This window comes from Mercenaria mercenaria, chromosome 18 (genome assembly GCF_021730395.1).
Source record: "Mercenaria mercenaria strain notata chromosome 18, MADL_Memer_1, whole genome shotgun sequence".
Taxonomy (NCBI): Eukaryota; Metazoa; Mollusca; class Bivalvia; order Venerida; family Veneridae; genus Mercenaria; species Mercenaria mercenaria.
In genome coordinates this window covers 19,526,077-19,547,328 of record NC_069378.1, presented here as the reverse complement: position 1 = coordinate 19,547,328, position 21,252 = coordinate 19,526,077, and the positions used below count along the sequence as shown (strand labels likewise).

The 21,252-nt window shown below is 38.1% G+C and overlaps 1 protein-coding gene across 6 annotated transcripts in view; it reads left to right on the top strand.

The window, feature by feature from the left end:
* Positions 1-21,252, top strand: part of LOC123537817 (epidermal growth factor receptor-like) — a 188,728-nt gene that overhangs the window by 151,131 nt on the left and 16,345 nt on the right. For all 6 annotated transcript variants that reach the window (XM_045321661.2, XM_053530543.1, XM_045321657.2 and 3 more), the window contains 13 exons: positions 617-774; positions 1,225-1,405; positions 2,314-2,571; positions 6,711-6,844; positions 8,432-8,597; positions 10,917-11,030; positions 11,447-11,617; positions 17,508-17,621; positions 18,114-18,177; positions 18,678-18,769; positions 19,500-19,575; positions 20,415-20,561; positions 21,125-21,222. In XM_045321661.2, coding sequence (XP_045177596.2) covers positions 617-774; positions 1,225-1,405; positions 2,314-2,571; positions 6,711-6,844; positions 8,432-8,597; positions 10,917-11,030; positions 11,447-11,617; positions 17,508-17,621; positions 18,114-18,177; positions 18,678-18,769; positions 19,500-19,575; positions 20,415-20,561; positions 21,125-21,222 — 1,773 coding nt within the window. The remainder of the gene's footprint in view (positions 1-616; positions 775-1,224; positions 1,406-2,313; positions 2,572-6,710; positions 6,845-8,431; positions 8,598-10,916; positions 11,031-11,446; positions 11,618-17,507; positions 17,622-18,113; positions 18,178-18,677; positions 18,770-19,499; positions 19,576-20,414; positions 20,562-21,124; positions 21,223-21,252) is intronic.

Genomic DNA, 21,252 nt, shown 5'->3' with positions numbered 1-21,252 from the left:
TTTTGGGGGTCAATAAGTTACATGTCAAGGTTGCATTGATCTTGAGACTGAGAATGATTTTCAATAAATGAAAAACTCTTTTGCCTACAGGCGTCAAACTTCATAAGATGATTACCTATGGTCAGTAGATGTCCCCTATTATTTTGGTGGTCAGAGGTCAAGGTCACAGTGACTTTGATACTGAAAAGGGTTTCCAATAAATAACTGGTAACTTAATGAGGCTTATTTAAAAAACAAAAGCACTGCAGTGCGGAGCAATATACGCCCGAAGGTATGACTTTTGACCCCTAAGTGTGACCTTGACCTTGAAGCACAAAGTGCTCAAGGTGAGCTATTGTGACCAGTCATTGTCCGGCGTCCATCGGTGTTGTGCGTCGTGCGTCAACATTTGCTTTGTGAACACTCTAGAGGCCACAGTTGTGACCAAATCTTTATGAAACTTGGTCAGAATGTTTGTCTTGATGATCTCAAGATCTGATTTGAATCTGGGTCATGTGGGGTCAAAAACTAGGTCACCCAGTCAATTCAAAGGAAAAGCTTGTGAACACTCTAGAGGCCTTGTAGGAACTTTTGTTGCTGTTGAAATTTTTCATTTTAAAACATTGCTTATTTTCAGGGTCCTGATGAGTGCTTTGAGTGCAAGCAAGTGAAGGTCCTCGGCCAGAAAAACACGTTCGAATGTATGACAGAATGTCCTTTATCTTTAGGACAACCATATTTATATCCAGACGAGAACAGAATCTGTCGACAGTGTGATCTATCATGTGACGAAGGGTGATTACTTTTTATCTCAGTTATTTTAGTACCTGAGTTAATTGGTCATGGTCATGTATACCGTATGCCTATTAGGTGATGGTTTGTAATGAAAAACAGGAATTGAGTTTTTGAGACTAGTCTAATTCCAGTGGCTGATGGGTAAATTCTCGAAATCAACAAATGGCAAGGCTACGTTCTTAGACTGGTTTTAACTGTGTTTTATAATCTTTGAGAAAAGATGCTTCTTGGACAAGAAGACAACAAACTTCATTTTTCTTTCTCTTGATACAGAATATTATTGAATTAAACAGACACCCTTGATTGACCGCACCAACATGATAGTGGAGAAACGCAAAGAAAGTCTGATTCGTAATTTTAATATGTCCGAAATATCTGAATAAATGTTTTTTTTTCCCCATTGGATAGGCAGGACCTAATTTCACCAACAGTTCTGTCTTTTGTTTCCAGATGTACTGGACCATCATCAGCAGTTAAAGTTGGTGGATGTAATACTTGCCTACTCGCAATTAATAAAACTTTGGAGAATGACACTGTTAGATGTTTACCAAGGGACCAGGACTATTGCCCGAGAGGTTATTATGAGAAACAGTACAGATCTGATGTACCCCATCCACTTACAAAGAAACAGGTAAGTGTGACACAAGTTTGATATTTTTGGTTTGGAGTTTAGTGCCATTTTAAACAGGATTGCAGTTAATTGTGGGCAGTTAGCCATACCAGTGCTCATGGATACTGTACTAGTACTAACATATTCTCCACACATAGCTGCCAACTTCGCAGTAATTGGAGGTGGAGGACAAATGAGCCGTGTCATGAGAAAACCAACATAGTGGCTTTGCGACCAGCATGGATCCAGACCAGCCTGCGCATCCGCGCAGTCTGGTCAGGATCCATGCTGTTCGCTAACAGTTTCTCCAATTCCAATAGGCTTTAAAAGCGAACAGCATGGAGCCTGACCAGACTGCGCGGATGCGCAGGCTGGTCAGGATCAATGCAGGTCGCAAATGCCATATGTTGGTTTTCTCATGGTGCGGCTCAATTGTAAATGTATTTTTAATTGAAGCGGTTTTATTATCTCCCTTGGCAAAAGCAATTGGGGATATAAAGTAATGTAGTCTGTCTGTCACACTTTTTCGCCCTGACAGTAACGTTTAAACCACTGATGGAAATTACTATCTGAAGAATGCCAAAACGCCAAGAATAGGTTATCACATGAACTGCTGTTTCCCATTTCCGGTCAGCCACCTTAAGTAAAACTGATTTGAGCTGCGCCATGAGAAAACCAACATAGTGCATTTGAGACCAGCATGGATCCAGACCAGCCTGCGCATCTGCGTGGTCTGGTCAAGATCCATGCTGTTCGCTTTCAAAGCCTATTGCAATTAGGGAAACTGTTAGCAAACAGCATGGATCCTGACCAGACTGTGCAGCTCAATTATGATTTAAGAGTATTTCATAAAAGCTGCTTTCTTTTTAATGATTTAGTCAGAGATTTTAATGTAACTCGAGAATCATGCCCATTTCATATATATTTAGGTGTGTCAACCTTGCGATCATCTGTGCTTGGAGTGTAATGGGCCAGGGAACGCCAACTGTCCAGTGTGTAGATATTACCGCTACACAAACCGGTTTTCGACATGCATAGATACCTGCCCACCATCATATACATATCCTGACAACGGAGAGTGCCTACCATGCAGTGACCAGTGCCTGGGGGGTTGCCATGGGTCAAATTCTACAGAATGCGAAAACTGCCTCAATTTCAAGGTTTTCATTGATGAGGAATTGCAGTTGGTAAGTGTATGTTTCACTTTGCAGTTGGTACGTGTATGTTCCAGATATGTATTTTTAGCTCACATGAGCCAAAGGCTCATGGTGAGCTTTTGTGACCGCTTGATGTTCACAGTCCGTTGTGCGTCTGTCAACATTTCTAAAACAAATCTTCTTGAAAACCACTGGGCAGATTTACACTAAACTTCACAGGAATGATCCTTGGGCAGCCCCCTTTCAAGATTTTTCAAAGCATTGAATTCCATGCAGAACTCTGGTTGCCATGGCAGCTGAAAGGAAAAACTTAAAAAATCTTCTTGTCCAAAACCACAAGGCGTAGAGCCTCGATATTTGGCATGTGACATCATCTAATGGTCCTCTATGAAGATTTTTCAAATAATGCCTCTGTGATAAAAAGAGGCCCCCACCCAGTGTGTGTGTGTTCGGGTTTAACGTCTTCTTCAACAATTTTTCAGTCATATAAACGACGGTGTCTACTTGCAGCAGTGAGCACAATGCCCAACTTAATAGTGCTGCCTCACTGGAATATCACGCCGTAGACACGTGGCATGATACCCCACCCAGTCACATTATACTGTCACCGGGCTGACCAGTCCTAGCACTATACTCCTAATGCTTTGCGCCAAGCGAGGAAGCTACTAGTACCATTTGTTAACCAGGTTTTCGTTGAAAACCTGAGTTATTAGATTGGGGTAGATGTCGGTCGGGCGGGCGGGCGGGCTTTTGTTTCGGTAAAGATATTTGAATAAAACTTGGTGTGTATGTAGCTTATATCAAGACAAAGGCTGGGATTGATTTTTGGGTTTCTGGGGTCAAGGTCATTGTCATTGTTACTTAAAATAGAAAAAGGGTTTCCGGTCAATAACTTAACTTAGGAATGAGCTATCTTGATGAAACTTGGTATATAGAAAACTTATATAAAGTTGTAGCTTGGGATTGATTTTGAGGTTTCTGGGATCAAGGTCAAGGTCATTGTTACTAAAAATAGGGTTAGGGTTAGGTTAGGGTTAGGGTTAGCATATCTTCTACATGCATGGAGGGATTTTGATGAAAGTTGGCACAATTGTTCACCATCATGAGACAGAGTGTCATGCGCAAGAACCAGGTCCCTAGGTCTAAGGTCAAGGTCACACTTAGAGGTCAAAGGATACAAGAATGAAAACTTTGTCCAGAGCATATCTTCTTCATGCATAGAGGGATTTTGATGTAACTTGGCACAATTATACACCATCATGAGACGAAGTGTCTTGCGCAGTTCCCTTCTTTAGAATTACTTCCCTTTGTTGTTACTGTAAATAGCTTGTATTGTAACTTTTTCATTACTAGACGTAGGGAAAAATCGAGACCACTTTTCTGTAGTACAACATGCATGTTACATCCAATTTTGAGGTGTATTTTGACCAATCTCTACCTGGTAAGGATTTCTTTGTGGACTTACAATTTTTTTTTTTTTTTTTTTTTTTTTTTTTTTAAGATTAACTTCCCTTAGTTGTTACTATAAATAACTTATATTGTAACTTTTTTATAATTGACCGTAGGGAAAAACCAAGACCACTTTTCTGTGGTACAACATAGTTGTTACTTTCTAATTTTTGGTGTATTTTAAGGTATCTCTACCTGATAAGGAGTTTTTTTGTGGACTAAGAAAAACAAAAGAATTACAATGATTACTAAACAACCACAAAATTAAAATTACATCTGCAAATACAGGTGCTAGAGTAAAGAAATTTGCTGTGACGGGCGTATATTGTGACATCTGGCACTCTTGTTTATTCTTATGAAAAGTGTTGAAAACCTGGTTTGTGGCATTGCTGCGTTTCTTGTTTACATCTGGTATGACATGGCCGGGGATCGAACCCATGACCTCCCACACTCTAAGCGGATGCTCTACCACTAGGCTACCGAGGCGGTTGGCCCCCACCCAGGGGGTCCCAAGTTTTATATAGACTTATATAGGAAAAACTTTAAAAATCGTCTGGCCTGAAACTGTAAGGCCTAGGCTTTTGATATTTGGTATGTTGTATTTCCTAGTGGTCCTCTACCATGATTATTCAAATTATGCCCCCGAGGTGAAAAGAGGCCCCCACCCAGGTGGTCCCAAGTTTTACATAGACTTATATAGGAAAAAAACTTTAAAAATCTTCTTGCCTGAAACTGCGAGGCCTAGGCTTTTGATATTTGGTTTGTTGCATTGCCCAGTAGTCCTCTACCAAAATTTTTCAAATTATGCCCCAGGGGTGAAAAGGGGCCCTGCCCTGGGGGGTCCCAAGTTTTACATAGACTTATGTAGGAAAAAAACTTTAAAAATCTTCTTGTCTGAAAGTTCAAGGCATAGGCCTTTGATATTTGGTATGTAGCATTGCCTATTGGTTCTTTTACAAGATTGTTCAAATTATGCCCCTGAGTTATATAGGAAAAAATACTTTAAAAATTATCTAAACATATTTCCTAGACTGTTTAATTATAATTACCTGATGACCCTAAGTAATTAGGGGTCACTTGACTGTGACCTTGACCTACTGACCCTTTTAAGATAAGCCTTGAAATTAGGATGACATACACAGTTTTGCACACTGATCTTAAAACTGACTTTTATTTTGTCTCCCACCACACAGTGGTATGGGAGACATATTGATTTACTCCAGTCTCTGTGTGTGTGTGTCTGTGTGTGTGTCTGTCACAAAGCTTGTCTGCACTCTAAGTCGAACATTTCTCATCCGATCTTCACCAAACTTCAACAAAATGTGTTTGCCAATAAGTGCTCAGCCAAGTTCTATAACTAGCCAAATCGGCCTAGGCACTTTGGAATTATGGCCCTTGAATTACCGAAAAATGCTCAGATTTTAGGCGCATTCCTGGAGCCAATAGGACCCCTATACTACTCATGAGTAGTATAGGGGTCCTTTTGGCATGAGTAGTACAGGGGTCCTTTTGGCTCCAGGAATGCGCATGCAGTCTATAGGAGTCCTTTTGACTTGATGAATGTGCATGCGCTCTAGTAGGGCAAGTTCGATAATGAGCCAAATCGGTCCAGGCACTTTGGAGTTATGGCCCTTGAATTACCGAAAATCGGCCTTTTTACTCTTGTCCGTTCTCTAAGTCAAACATTTCTCATCCGATCATCACCAAACTTTAACAAAATGTGTTTGACCATAGGTCCACAGCCAAGTTCGATAACTAGCCATATCGACCCAGATACTTTGGAATTATGGCCCTTGAATTACCGAAAATCGGCCTTTTTATTCTCGTCCGCGCTGTAAGTCCAACATTTCTCACTCGATCTTCACCAAACCTAAACCAATTGTTTTTTACCATAACTCCTTCACCAGGTTCATTAACTAGCCAAATGGCCCGAGGCACTCCAGAATTATGGCCCTTGAATTACCCAAAATCAGCCTTTTTGCTCTTAAGGGTATATTTGTAGTGAGTAAACAGTATATTAAGACTGACTTGGTATTTAGATGATTAGGCAGTTGTGGGAGACATGCGCTTTTCTCAAAAGCAACTCTAGTTGACCATGAATGTGACCTACTGATCTACTTGCCTAATATTTTAGCATCAGTTTGACATTTGAAACATGTTCACACAACTGAGAAAAGATTTCAATGCTTACTTACATTTGACTTTCTTACCTGATCTCTTACACTTGTCAGTGTAGCTTATATTACTCAGGTGAGCGATCCAGGGTCATCATGACCCTCTTGTTTGCAATGTTGTAGGAATATTTATTTGCATCAGTAGTAACTGTTCTTAGAAAAAATAAGTTTGTGTCATAAAGCCATCTTCATAGGGTCACAGTGGCAAAAGTTCTTATAATGTGGCTGCCATATTTTTTATGAACAATATTTGGTATTTCCTATTTTCGGTGATTCTGGTCTTATATTTAAAATGGAAAGTATTATTGAATCCATTCTTTTTAATGCCTCCTTTTTAAGGCTTTGTCTGTATAAAGAGGCTGTTCTGGCTATGTCTTTAATGTCACTGATTTCAAATCACAGTAAACCCAGCAGGAACAAAAAGTAACATAAGTTCATGCGTAACATTGAAAGGGCTTTTTATACACCCGTTATAGAAAAATGGATGTATTATGTGATGACGCTAAAGTAAGCCCATTCATCTAGTTGTCATATTTTATGTTTCAGTTTTCATGTGTGGAGAAATGTCCTGAGAATCTTCCACATTTGGTTGAAGATCAAGACCCAGACAAACCAACGATGACTGTCTGCGCATCTGATGAGCATCCTGCGGTCATGGCTAGAGCTGCCGAAAAGAAGGAGTAAGTTGTTACGTATTTGTTCATAGCTTGTTTATAAACCAGGTTTTCATAGAAAACTGGTTATTAGATTGGGATCTGTCGTTGGATGGGTGGGCGGGCGTCAGACTTGGTTTCCACACAATAACTTTAGTTTGGAACAAGCTATAGACACCAAACTTGGCCTGTAGATAGATGGTGATCAAGGTCACTGTTGCTAAAAATAGAAAAAAGGTTTCTGCTCAATATCCTTAATTTGGGTACACTTATTGTCAGTATACTTGGTGTGTAGATAGCTTTTATCAAACACAAAAGGTTGGGAATGTATTTGAGGTCATTTGGATCAGGGTCAAGGTCTGTGTATCTAAAAATAGAAAAATGGAATGGGGTCATATTTGAAATAAAAAATTGATTTTTGTGCTGTTGGAATGGAAGGGTGTCAGTTCAAATCTTACTGAGAACCAAAAATTTTTTTTTCTTTTTTTTTGGTGACAAAAAGGTCATTTTAATGCCATTGGGTAATTTAAAATAGAAAATTATGTATAATAGAATATGACCTTTTTTTAAAAGAACCTGTTGGCTTGATGCAAAGTTCGAAAACCTTGTTTTCTAGAATTTCCACGTTTCTTGTATGAGAATAATTCTCTTAATTCGGTTTTTGTTTGCCACTGAATATACTGGTTTGTGAGATAACCTCACCGTCTCATAATAAAATCAATTAAACTCTTCATACCTTAAAATTAAGTTCACCATCTGTCAGAAAATTCAAAATCTACAATTACTGAACATCTTGTCAAAATTGGCAAGTATTTAATACATTTACAATTACTTGGAATTTTTGTTTATAAAAATCGCTGTCAAAACAGCCAGGGGATTCCGCTTCTAGTGCGCATGCGCAAACTGCTGTATTGTGAAGGCATTCACGGGTTTCTAAAATATATGCGCTTTTGACTTGGAAGGCAGACATCCAACAAAGAGTGGAAAAAAGGAAGCTTGGGTAAACTTAAAGTGATACCTATTGACCGAGTGTTACCTGGCCAAGTGTTAGTATGCCATTTAGCTACACTGACCTTACGAGTAGATACATTGAACTAAAGGGTTTAGATATGCATAAAACCACTGTTGGCAACTTATTAAAGATTGCCAGTAATAATTTTAAATATTTTTGATTTTTTATGAGCAAAAAATATCAGGTGTCGATTTTTTCTACTCCCGCGATGCAAAAGGTTGAATTTTAGGTACCCCTTTCTGGGCCCTTTACTACCTCGTATCCTTTTCTGAAATATAAGTTTTGTGATGTCACTGGAATAGCGATGAGCTGAAGTTTGTTTTGATGTGCAGACTGTGACATATTTACACAGATGAGTAAAATATTGCCAAAAACTGTGATACAGTGCCGAAGTTATCCCGCCAACCAGTAGTATTTTTTTCATTCAGCTGAAAGTGTTTAAAATTCTAGCTTTTTGTAATTATTGCATTTAAGAAATTGAAATGACTTGTCTGAGAGTTTGTCTGAAATTAGTGGGTTTTGTTATATTATAGGCCGCCTAAGGCCTGTTTCCCAATCACCCATTAAGATGAATCTACTAACCATGGGTATATTTCTTGCAGTGAAGAGAGAAAGAAAATTCTTACTATTGCCCTGCCTGTATGTGGCGGTGTTATTTTACTTGGAGGTTTGCTTGCACTGTTTGGTTACTATTGGCGACAGAGAGAAAGAGCAAAGGAAAACACTCTGAAGTTGACGGCAAAAATGACAGGTGTTGTGGATACAGAGGTATGGGACGATTAAACATTTGTTGTGTCTTTTGTTTGGTTTTAACACTAATTTTCAACAGTACTTTAGTTCTAAATATTGGTCAGCTGACTTTACATTCCGTGATTCTATGCTAGTAGTATTGGTAAAAATAAATAGTTCCTATTGTTTAACTTACAACTTTCTTACATATAACAGAGTTGGGAGGTGGGAATAAACTTAAATGCATTTATGCAAAATTTGTCCTCACAAGAATGTAGACCTACATCGGAAGTTTGGTCTCTGAAACATTTGAATATCCATTTGTGGGCAAGAGGCTGAGAAAACGGCCCTTAGGACAAAACTTTCAACACCAATTTAAACTGTATGTATCAAGACAAAATGAAGTTTCAAGAATATTTTTGCAAAATTCCGAGTACAAATGCTTAGTATTTACATAGGTACAGGCTGTTAAAACACTACATGTTTACCTCGATTTGGCTCAATGCTTGGTATGTCATGGGCATCATTACGCCATTTACAAACAGTAAATTGTCACATACTTTCATAGAGATCCAAAAGAATTGCTACCTTTACTGCATGTTAATTTGTGCTGTACTTAAGCCTTTAATGTATTATGAAAAGCATAATTTAAAAGATATGATGATTCATACAGCTAATTAGTCAAAACAGTTTCATTTAAAACATATATATGTCTTGCCAAAATTAAGGGTTACAACAAAATACAAAGGTGGGGAAAGGGTACTAAACGACCAACACCGGGATAGGTTAAGACTATTTTAATATTAGATGTACCAGTTAATTAAGGGTTGTCAGAGACTAGATGTTGCCATGGCAGCAAAGTTCATAACAAGAAAGTAATTTTACAAGAAATTAAAAGAGCATAATGTTCCTACAATGAATAATTACCATTGCAGCCAATTTCAGCACATGCACATTTTCCTCATTTTATGACATTTTTGAAGTGTTTAGGTTTGTGAAGCACTTTTTTTATGTTGTTAGGTTGTTTTCCTCAGCCTGCGGCTCATATACAACAAAAAACCCTCTAAACTCGAAAAGCAGAAAATTAATGCCTTCAAACTGAACTGTGTCTTTTATTGAAAGTAACCCCTCTTACTCTCAAAACTGCACTTGACAGGCGTTTTCTGGTCCTGAGGATGTTTGATAAAAGGGGTTCAACTGTATATAGTGCAGATGATGTAAACGTTTTTTTCTATTAAAACCTTGCATTTATTTAGGAATGAGCTTCATCATATCTGTTACCCAGCTAGACTGGAGCAGACAGAGCAGTTCTAGACTGGAGCAGACAGAGCAGTTCTGAGAAATTCGTGACTTTCTTCCCTAGACAACAATGAATTTCTTTTTATTTATTTTGATTGAATCTATGCTTCCACCTTGAAGGCATTTGATTTTGTACTGTTTACTGTAATAGAGATTTATTTTGTGTCTGATATAGACAGAGAAAAGATATTTCCCGTTTGTGACTTGGCAGGCTTCAAATTCGTTATAATTTCATCTGTCTCGTGAATATGTTTTGTGCAGCTGTATGATTGATAATAAAATGAAACAAGTACGTAATCAATACAAGAAATTTAGGATGTTTTAAATATATGCAGAATTAAATGCTTGTGTCTCGTTAAAGAAGTTAAGGATGTTTTAAATATACAGATATATGTAGATTTGAATGATTGTGTCTCGTTAAAGAAGTTTAGGATATTTTAAATAATATGCAGATTTGAATAGTAAAGTTAAGAAATATTTTTGTGCAGTTAAAATTTGCATATACAATTTAAAGGGATACTCCGGTATATTTTCAAGAAATAGATTCAATTTAATTTTAATTTTTTGTCCCCCATTGCACATGTATATATTTCCCTTTATTATTGCATTGAAACACCTAAGTATTTTTATCTGGTCCACAATTTCAAAAATCTATCTGCTTGACATGAGATTACTTGATGAAAGCAAAATTTCGCACCTCTTTGTCATAAATTAGTGTGTTTTTTTTAATTGATGGCTGCAAAGGAATTAATAAATTTTCCTGATTCATGAATAGAGTGACTCAGGACAGACTCTAACAATTTGTTTAAAAAAAACATATTGCAGACAGCAGATGCAAAGATTGTTCATCTGCACATTAATAGTAAAACCCCATTATAGGCATGTCCCTATAAAGGCTGTGCAAATATATTATCTGAGAACTTTAGTTAAAGAAATCTTCACTTTGGCTGAAGGTTTTTGATAAGAGAAAAATAACTTGTTAGAGTATCTGTCGATAAAAGAAAAACCTTTCAAACCTATAAAAGAATATAACAAGCATGTTGTTGTTTATTTTTTCAGCCTCTAACCCCTACAGATGCTAAACCTGATCTGTCAAAGCTTAGACTTATACGGGAGTCTGAACTCAGACGCGGAGGAATAATTGGATCTGGAGCATTTGGCACAGTGTACAAGGTAAAATATAGCAACCTGGTATTGATTGGTGTTGCTAAATTAAAATATATTATATGTGGATTCCAAAGAAAGATATACAAGTTATTTTACCTCTGCAATTCCAGGAGTTAGGTAGGTAAGCTGTAGTGCCTTTGAATGCGATTTTAAAAATATTGATAAATTTCAACATTGGCAGGGTCATACAGTGAAACCTGTCTTAAGCAGACAGCCAAGGGAGTGGGGAAAAAGTGGCTGCTTAATGCAGGTAATTTATAGAATGAATGACCATTTTGGGAAATGAGACACTGGCTGCTTCAGACAGCTTTGATGCTCAGTTTCGCAGACTTAAAAACAAAGAACTTTTAATCGTATAAAATTATGATTTTGAAAGATAAAATTCATTTTGTGACTAAAAATAATATTTTGAACTTTTACAGGGTTTTTGGATACCAGATGGTGAAAATGTGAAGATACCAGTTGCAATAAAGGTTTTACAAGAGGGAACGTCACCCAATCAGAATCAAGAACTTCTTGAGGAGGCACGAGTGATGGCTTCTGTAGAACACCCATGTTGTATAAGGATTCTGGCAGTCTGCATGGCCTCACAGGTAACTAGCTATCCCACTTGTTAAAAGTGTTGCTTTGCTGATTAGAAGTACAGTCAAACTTTTGTAAATAGTCATGTCACCTCTGTTTAGCAACTGCTCGGCATAAGCAACAATATTTGCTATTACCCATTACTTCATGTTCAGAGAAAATGAATCTGTATTAAGCATTAATGTTAAAAGGTCACTTTTGCTTCTCCTCTTGACTGGATGCTTAAGATGGGTTTGAATGGAATTTGACTGGCATAGACTTCATGGCAAGCATTTCACAATAGCAGTGTTCCAAGTACTGACTAGCATAGACTTCATGGCAAACATATATGACAATAGCAGTGCCCCAAGTACTGACTGGCATAGACTTAAAGGCAAGCATATCACAATAGCAGTGTCCCAAGTACTGACTGGCATAGACTTAATGGCAAGCATATCACAATAGCAGTGTCCCAAGTACTGACTGGCATAGAATTAATGGCAAGCATATCACAATAGCAGACTTAATGGCAAGCATATCACAATAGCAGTGTCCCAAGTACTGGCTGGCATAAACTTAACGGCAAGCTTATCACAATAGCAGTGTCCCAAGTACTGACTGGCATAGACTTAACGGCAAGCATATCACTATAGCGGTGTCCCAAGTACTGACTGGCATAGACTTAACGGCAAGCATATCACAATAGCGGTGTCCCAAGTACTGGCTGGCATAGACTTAACGGCAAGCATATCACAATAGCAGTGTCCCAAGTACTGACTGGCATAGACTTAACGGCAAGCATATCACAATAGCAGTGTCCCAAGTACTGACTGGCATAGACTTAACGGCAAGCATATCACAATAGCAGTGCCCCAAGTACTGACTCGCATAGACTTAACGGCAAGCACTGACTCGCATAGACTTAACGGCAAGCATATCACAATAGCAGTGTTCGAAGTACTGACTCGCATAGACTTAACGGCAAGCATATCACAATAGCAGTGCCCCAAGTACTGACTGGCATAGACTTAACGGCAAGCATATCACAATAGCAGTGTCCCAAGTACTGGCTGGCATAGAATTAACGGCAAGCATATCACAATAGCAGTGTCCCAAGTACTGACTAGCATAGACTTAACGGCAAGCATATCACAATAGCAGTGTCCCTAGTACTGACTGGCATAGAATTAACGGCAGGCATATCACAATAGCAGTGTCCCAAGTACTGACTGGCATAGACTTAACGGCAGGCATATCACAATAGCAGTGTCCCAAGTACTGACTGGCATAGACTTAAAGGCAAGCATATCACAATAGCAGTGTCCCAAGTACTGACTAGCATAGACTTAATGGCAAGCATATCACAATAGCAGTGCCCCAAGTACTGACTGGCATAGAATTAATGGCAAGCATATCACAATAGCAGTGCCCAAAGTACTGACTGGCATAGACTTAATGGCAAGCATATCACAATAGCAGTGTCCCAAGTACTGGCTGGCATAGACTTAACGGCAAGCATATCACAATAGCCATACATGTGATACGTCCCGGATTGTCCGGGATTGTCCTGGAAATTACATACTCGTCCCGGTGTTCCGGACAGTCTTAAAATGTCCCGGAAAAATAAAAATACTGGAACAAATAAAAACAATCCCCCCAAAAACTTGTTTTGTCTATAATTTGTTAAATTTGACACAATAAACAGTCCCCGTTGTCACATTGTTTATTCCTAATCACTTTCATGCCCTCGAGCGGGCGAGCGGGACACATGTTGATTAAGCCTCTTTTGATCACGCGACGATCTTTTGATGACACTGATTAAGTTACAGTCAGTTATTATGATGACCCTGATTAAGAACTGACAGGATTATGCAATCAATAACTGTTTTATGATAGTTAAATTAGGAACAATAGTCGTAAATCTCTTTGTTTTTAGCACGTTGGCGGTAAAGCTACATGTAGCCTTTATGGAAGAGATTATTGAAAACAGTCAATTAAACGATAATTATTTTAAAAGGTTGTAATTATTTAAGATCTAGATCGATTGTCACACATATTTTAAATTAAAATGCTGAATGCCTTTGCCGACCGACCCGACTCCAAATATTTTATATTGTCGATTTTATCTACAAGATTTATTTTATTCCTTTAAGGATTCATTTAATTATTAGGTAATTGTTTAAGCTTTAGAATGATACCAAATTAGCTAGAATCTAAATCACGATGACCAGGTTGATTCTTCGTATATAGTAAGTCTCCTAATTCTGTTCACCTCGGGAACGCAATAAATTCACGTGCCGAACTATAGATGTATTACCCGTATACATGTATTTACCTCCCTTAGAAAGCTAGACGACATTTGCCGCAAATTAATACAAGCGAGTGAACAATGTTTAGTCTCGGGGAAACTACATGTATATTATGATATTTTTGCATGAAACAGATGAATACCAATGTCACGGTGTATGTCCCGGACAAAAGGTAAAAATCCCGGAAATTTTAACTCAGAATCCCGGAAACGTTCTGAAAAATTATGGCATGTATGCAATAGCAGTGTCCCAAGTACTGACTGGCATAGACTTAACGGCAAGCATATCACAATAGCGGTGTCCCAAGTACTGACTGGCATAGACTAAACGGCAAGCATATCACAATAGCAGTGTCCCAAGTACTGGCTGGCATAGACTTAACGGCAAGCATATCACAATAGGGGTGTCCCAAGTACTGGCTGGCATAGACTTAACGGCAAGCATATCACAATAGCAGTGTCCCAAGTACTGGCTGGCATAGACTTAACGGCATATCACAATAGCAGTGTCCCAAGTACTGACTGGCATAGACTTAACAGCAAGCATATCACAAATTAGCAGTGTCCCAAGTATGACTGGCATAGATTAACGCAGCATATCACAATAGCAGTGTCCCAAGTATGACTGGCATAGAATTACGGCAGCATATCACAAAGCAGTGTCCCAAGTACTGACTGGCATAGAATTAACGGCAGGCATATCACATAGCAGTGTCCCAAGTACTGACTGGCATAGAATTAACGGCAGGCAATATCACAATAGCAGTGTCCAAGTACTGACTGGCATAGCCTTAACGGCAGGCATATCACATTAGCAGTGTCCCAAGTACTGACTGGCATAGACTTAACGGCAGGCATATCACAATAGCAGTGTCCCAAGTACTGACTGGCATAGACTTAATGGCAAGCATATCACAATAGCAGTGTTCCAAGTACTGACTGGCATAGAATTAACGGCAAGCATATCACAATAGCAGTGCCTCAAATGCTGTCTGTTATAGACTTATTGGCAAACATATCACAAAAACAGTGTCTCAAGTACTGACTGGCATAGAATTAATGGCACGCATATCACTATAGCAGTATCCCAAGTACTGACCGGCGTAGATTTAATGGCAAGCATATCACAAAAGCAGTGTCCCAAGTACTGACTGACATAGACTTAATGGCAAGCATATCACAATAGCAGTGTTCCAAGTACTGACTGGCATAGATTTAATGGCAAGCATATCACAATAGCTGTGCCTCAAATGCTGTCTGTTATAGACTTATTGGCAAACATATCTCAAAAGCAGTGTCCGAAGTACTGACTGGCATAGAATTAATGGCAAGCATATCACTATAGCAGTGTCCCAAGTACTGACCGGCGTAGACTTAATGGCAAGCATATCACAAAAGCAGTGTCCCAAGTACTGACTGGCATAGAATTAATGGCAAGCATATCACTATAGCAGTGTCCCAAGTACTGACCGGCGTAGACTTAATGGCAAGCATATCACAAAAGCAGTGTCCCAAGTACTGACTGGCATAGAATTAATGGCAAGCATATCACTATAGCAGTGTCCCAAGTACTGACCGGCATAGACTTAATGGCAAGCATATCACAAAAGCAGTGCCCCAAGTACTGACTGGCATAGAACTAATGGCATGCATATCATAACAGCAATGCCCCAAGTACTGACTGGCATAGAATTAATGGCAGGTATATCACAATAGCAGAGTCCCAAAGTAGTGACTGGCATAGAATTAATGGCAAGCATATCACAACAGCAGTGCCCCAAGTACTGACTAGCATAGACTTAATGGCAAGCATATCACAATAGCAGTGCCCCAAGTACTGACTGGCATAGAATTAATGGCAAGCATATCACAATAGCAGTGCCCAAAGTACTGACTGGCATAGACTTAATGGCAAGCATATCACAATAGCAGTGTCCCAAGTACTGGCTGGCATAGACTTAACAGCAAGCATATCACAATAGCAGTGTCCCAAGTACTGACTGGCATAGACTTAATGGCAAGCATATCACAATAGCAGTGTCCCAAGTACTGGCTGGCATAGACTTAACAACAAGCATATCACAATAGCAGTGTCCCAAGTACTGACTGGCATAGGCTTAATGGCAAGCATATCACAATAGCGGTGTCCCAAGTACTGACTGGCATAGACTAAACGGCAAGCATATCACAATAGCGGTGTCCCAAGTACTGACTGGCATAGACTAAACGGCAAGCATATCACAATAGCGGTGTCCCAAGTACTGGCTGGCATAGACTTAACGGCAAGCATATCACAATAGCAGTGTCCCAAGTACTGACTGGCATAGACTTAACGGCAAGTATATCACAATAGCAATGCCCCAAGTACTGACTGGCATAGAATTAATGGCAAGTATATCACAATAGCAGTGCCCCAAGTACTGACTGGCATAGAATTAATGGCAGTATATCACAGTAGCAGTGCCCCAAGTACTGACTGGCATAGACTTAATGGCAAGCATCACAATAGCAGTGCCCCAAGTACTGACTGGCATAGAATTAATGGCAAGTATATCACAATAGCAGTGCCCCAAGTACTGACTGGCATAGAATTAATGGCAGTATATCACAATAGCAGTGCCCCAAGTACTGACTGGCATAGACTTTATGGCAAGCATATCACAATAGCAATGCCCCAAGTACTGACTGGCATAGACTTAATGGCAAGTATATCACAATAGCAGTGCCCCAAGTACTGACTGGCATATAATTAATGGCAGCATATCACAATAGCAGTGCCCCAAGTACTGACTGGCATAGACTTAATGGCAAGCATATCACAATAGCAGTGCCATAAATGCTGTCTGTTATAGACTTATTGGCAAGAATATCACAAGAAGCACCCCTAATACTGACTGACATATACATACTTGCAAGTATATCACAATATCAGTGCCCCAAATACTGACTGGCATATACATACTTGCAAGTATATCACAATATCAGTGCTCCAAATACTGACTGGCATATACATACTTGCAAGTATATCACAATATCAGTGCCCCAAATACTGACTGGCATATGCATACTTGCAAGTATATCACAATATCAGTTCTCCAAATACTGACTGGCATATACATACTTGCAAGTATATCACAATATCAGTGCCCCAAATACTGACTGGCATATACATACTTGAAAGTATATCACAATATCAGTGCTCCAAATACTGACTGGCATATACATACTGGCAAGTATATCACAATACTGGTGCCCCAACCACTGATGGTAAAGATTTACTTGTGAGCATATCACAGTAGCAGTGCCTCGGCAACTGAATGGCAAGCATATCACAGTAACACATACTGGCCATCATATCACAATACCAATGCCCCATCTACTGACTTGCATAGACTTACTGGCAAGTATATCACAATACCAGTACCCCAACAAATGACTATTATATGCTTTCTGGCATGCATATCACTGTAGCTGTGCCAAACTAAAGGCATTGATAGGCTTACCCAAGTAAAGGCATGAATAGACAAGATTAACTTCAAACATTACACAAAGATATCCTGCAGAAATATGGCAGAGTATAAAACTATAAAATGAGACATTTGTTTCTGTTTTAGATGATGTTGATTACACAGTTGATGCCTCTTGGTTGTCTTCTGGACTACATCAGAAAACATAAGGATAACACTGGATCCAAGTCATTACTGAACTGGTGCACACAGATAGCTAGGGTGAGTCATTGCTTAATTTTATACTTGATAAAAATATTGATGCCACTATACTTCCATATTTCATATTTTTCAGGCGACATTTTTAAGACACATACTTCTTTTACGGAGAACTTAGACGAAGAAAGAACTATAAAAAAGCATGCAGTTCTGTAAAGGGAAATACAAGAAACAGGGCTAGATTTTATTTTTGGTGGAGGGTACTCATAGGATCCCTGTGGTCTTTATTTAAAGCATCTGGTGATACCACTCATTGCCATGGCTGCAGTGTGGTACATCAAAAAATCTGTCTTGGTGTTTTTGCTAAGAATCGGTAAATGAGGAGAGAAAAACATTTCCTTACAGGGTTCAGCCGTCGTGATTTTGCGCATTTACCTACGTTCCTACATCTTACAAAAAGATCAAATTCATGTAATTGAGCAATGTGTATTAAATTAAGGGCCTGTTAAATATATTCTGTGGTATAGTTTATAGATTATAATGCTTTATTTACAGGGTATGGGATACCTGGAGGAGAGGGGTATTGTACACAGGGATCTGGCAGCTAGAAACGTCCTAGGTAAGTCAGTAATCCACATGTATTCTGTGAAATCATAATCATTAATGGGCAAGTTAATTCTGTTAATTATAAGGTTGCATTAATTCATAAAACTAAATACCTAAGAATCACACTGTTCCCAATTATACTGTTTTTAAAATTTGAAATCAACAGATTCTTTTCACACAAAAAGGTGTTTTGGTCAAAGCACAATTTTAGTGTTGACAAAATTGAATGATTTCAAGGTACAGTTTGTGTTAGCAATCTTGATTTGAAAAAGTTTAGCTGATCTTTTAAAACTATTTTTATGAAAGTATTACGAAAAGAACTCTGCACTAGTAAATACTTTACAGAGTGATTTTAAAACTTGGTAGAGTTAAAAATGAATGACGGATCTTGCAGTTTCAGCATACAAAAAATGTAAATGAAATACATTAGAGGATTTCAAATGGAAGAAAAGTAAAATTGCAGTAAGATATTATATAAATATTTTAAAAGGTATTCTGCTTTATTTAAAACAGTCCAAAGTGCTGGTCAGGTAAAGATCACAGATTTTGGTCTTGCCAAGCTTCTAGACTACAATGAAGATGAATATCACGCTTCTGGCGGCAAGGTTGGTTGATATACTGTAGACCTCTTTCACAAAAGTATATTGGCAAAAGTTAATTTTAGAACCAGTTTTGTATATTATTGAATTTTTTTCATTAGAAGTTTCAAATTCTAACTATATTCACTAATGAATATTAAAGAAAAATTTTATTTGTGTGTCTGTGCGTATGTTTGTATGTGCACAAAATTATATATGGCCTTTAAAGGTCCAATACTAAGGAAAGTGAACATTTTAATTTCTTTTAAAAAGCACAGAAACTATTTCATTTTATTGGAAAATGAAAGTTGGTATGTAGAAATTCGAAATAAATTGAAGTATATGTACAATTATTTTTCTATGAAGTATGAAGAAAGTTAAAAAGACCTGGGGGGTCATTCTGTCGATTCATTGAAATTTCAACATAATACACATACATTTCTTTGAGTTCCAAAGACCTTCTGTAAATTTTGACCTGCCAATCTTCATTATTTAGTGTCTTGCAGAAGTCTATGCACTGGCTATGAAAAAAATTGCCAACTCACTTTCCCTTAGTAATGGACCTTTAACTTCGTTGAGCAGTGTTGGATTTTGAAATAACTCCGCACAAATGACCACTGTAACGAGATGATATGTCACTTGTAAAATTCAGACTGTCAAAGATATAATGTCACTTTTTCTTATTGTGATTCATTAAGGTCATTATATGACCTTGACTTTCTGCGTACCTTGATCAAATAGGGATATGTATTTTCAGATGCCCATTAAATGGTTAGCACTGGAATGTATACAGAACAGAATTTTCACACATAAATCAGATGTTTGGAGTTATGGTAAGTAACATATGTCAGATGTTTAGAGTTATCATAACTAATTTCCACCTAACGCAGATGTCTTTAGATTCAGTAAATTATTTTCACCTAAGATTAAGGTGTTGGATGACAGTAAAGTATTTGCACATTCATCAAATGCCTGAAGTTATGGTAAAGTTTTTGCACATGACTGTGTCAGATGTATGGAGTTGCAGACAAGTCTTATGGAGTTACGGTAAGATATTCACACACAAGACTGATGATAGAGTACAGGAAAGTATTAGCACGTACGTCGGATGTCTGAAGTCATGGTAAAGTTTTTGCACGTATGTCAGATGTATGGAACTGCACACAAATCTGATGATGGAGTTATGGCAAAGTATCTACACACAAGTCAGATATGTGGAGCTACAATAAAGTATTTACACAAGCCAGATGTATGGGGTTACTGTAAAGAATTTGCATACAAATCAGATACCTGGATATTCAGTACATTTTTAGCATCTCAAGTCACAGTACTAGAGTTACAGTAATGTATTTGCCCACAAGTCGGGTGTATGGAGTTAACATGTAATATTTGTGCACAAGTCGGTACACTGTCAACATCTTATGTCCAAGTATTAGAGTTGCAATAAAGCATTCACACACAAGTTACAATTAAGTATTCACACACAAGTCAGATATATGGAATTAAGGTAAGTTGTTCACACAGGACAGATGAACTCTTCTATATTTGAATTACTGTTGGAATGATAAGTAATCTACAAAACTGTGATTGTGAAATGCTTATCATAGATATTTTTTTTAATCTATGTAAATTTGTTACTGGGTTTAAAATTGATTTATTTATTTTTCAACAGGTGTCACAGCCTGGGAATTATTCACGTATGGTGCGAGACCTTATGAAAATGTACGAGCACGAGATGTCCCTGACCTCCTTGAGAAAGGAGAAAGATTACCTCAACCTGCCATTTGTACAATTGATGTTTATATGATTATGATCAAATGTAAGTACCGGTGCACTAAAAGCTTAGACCTGATTGCAAAACACTTGCCCCAATACTGATGTGGATTGGAAACCCAAATTTTCATTCCCATCATATCTTCTGGGCCTGAGATCTTAACACGGACTTTCTTTGACCAGTCTTAAAACTCCTTCATCTGATTAGTTATTTCTGAGCACAATTTTGAATGTGACCAATAGCAAGGTTGTATGTAAATATTGTTAGTTTCATTCCCTGGCCAGCCGTATTTTCTCTGTGACAACTGATATACTCTCTTATCCCACATTTACCCACCCGAAATACTCTGAAATGGAATTACACAAATCAGGGTCTGATATTTTGAATCAGTTTCCCTGTAATTATTAAATCCAAAAGGGGCCTGCCTATTATTAGGTTTGAGAAAAAACCTTGTAACTGAAAATTAAAAAAAAAAAAAAAGATTCCATCATGCTGTTGGAGTAAAACTTCATTTAAAAAAAAATACAACCCCATGCTGATTTTTAAACAAATTGAAAAATGAATTTGTTGAATGCAGTAGTACTACTCATAGTTTATTGATCATGCAGGTTGGATGTTGGATGCTGAAAGCCGTCCCTCATTTTCTGAATTAGCGGAAGAATTTGCAAAGATGGCACGCGACCCAGGACGTTACTTAGTGATTCAGGTATATCTTTTTTTAACACCTAGCATAGTT